Source organism: Trichechus manatus, unplaced genomic scaffold, assembly GCF_000243295.1.
Source record: "Trichechus manatus latirostris isolate Lorelei unplaced genomic scaffold, TriManLat1.0 scaffold00080, whole genome shotgun sequence".
Lineage (NCBI taxonomy): Eukaryota > Metazoa > Chordata > Mammalia > Sirenia > Trichechidae > Trichechus > Trichechus manatus.
This window is the reverse complement of record NW_004444016.1, coordinates 3,217,255-3,218,363: the sequence shown is the minus strand read 5'-3', so window position 1 is coordinate 3,218,363 and position 1,109 is coordinate 3,217,255. Positions and strand designations below refer to the sequence as shown.

At 52.2% G+C, this 1,109-nt stretch overlaps 1 protein-coding gene across 1 annotated transcript in view; it reads right to left on the bottom strand.

The window, feature by feature from the left end:
• PLD6 (phospholipase D family member 6) overlaps positions 1-99 on the bottom strand; it is a 6,368-nt gene extending 6,269 nt beyond the window's left edge. The window contains exon 1 of the mRNA XM_004381145.2: positions 11-99. Within this exon, the coding sequence (XP_004381202.1) occupies positions 11-99 (89 nt within the window). The remainder of the gene's footprint in view (positions 1-10) is intronic.
• Between the last annotated feature and the right edge of the window lie 1,010 nt (positions 100-1,109).

Below are 1,109 nucleotides of genomic sequence, written 5' to 3'. Positions count from 1 at the left end.
CCCGGCCCACAGCCAGCGCAGCACCGGGAGCAGCGCCTCCATGGCCAGCGCGAGCCCCACGGCCGCCGCGGCCGCTACCTGCCAGCGCAACGGCCCCATGTTGCCTCCCCTGTCAGCCCTTTCGGCCAGCTCCAAGCCGCGTGCGCGCCCCACTGCGCCTGCGCCCTGAGCCACCGCGTGCGCTCTAGGCCTCTGCTTGACCACGTGCGCGCCACGGACCCTGAGCAATCAGGGCCACGGACAACGCCGGCCCGTCATTCCTGTGGGGCTACCCGCTCAGATCCGCCTCGCCGGTTCTGGGGAGGCCGGTGAGGCAAGGCCGGGAGAGCGTCTTGAAGCCCAGTTTGTGGGCGCTGAGAAATGTCAGATCATCAAATCTTAGGTAGAGTAACGATTTGAACCACGTGCTGGAAGCAGCGGTGTGATGACGTCGGGTGCCAGGTGCAGCGTTAGCCCCTGTGTCTCCCATATAACCTAATGCAGCTCAAGTTTGAAGATGCCGATACTGCTTTAAGTCTAAGCAGAGTGCGGAGCAGAATCATAGTCCTGTCTTAGCAACCACCAGGGTCAGTGTATAGATTGGGAAGGGCTTTTAATTTTTCACAATGAGTTAAAGGAGAGCGACAAAAGGGTTAGAAAAAAACAATGGCCTGTTTCTTTTTCCTGAATTCTGGTCAGGAATTTGCAGGGCTAACTAAAGTTTCTCTATAGTGCTTAAGTTAAATGACGGCTTTTGTACAATCTCCTTCTAATAAGCCGATGGCCTCCATGACTTCTGTTAAAAGCAATAGATGGTGGAGAAGAAGGAGCTGGCCTAAATAATTTTGGAAAATGTGTTTTATTGATTTTTCTAAATTGTGCTTTAGGTGAACGTTTACACAGCAAATTAGTTTGTCATTAAACAATTAATGACATGTCTAACGGACGTGTCAACACTCTCCCTTTCTCAACCTTGGGTTCCCCATTTCCATTCCTCCAGCTTCCCTGTCTCCTCCTGCCTTCTCATCCTTGCCCCTGGGCTGGTGTGCCCATTTAGTCTCATATACCTGGTTGAGCTACATGTATTACTGTTTCTTTTATGGGCCTGTCTAATATGTGGCTAAAGGGTG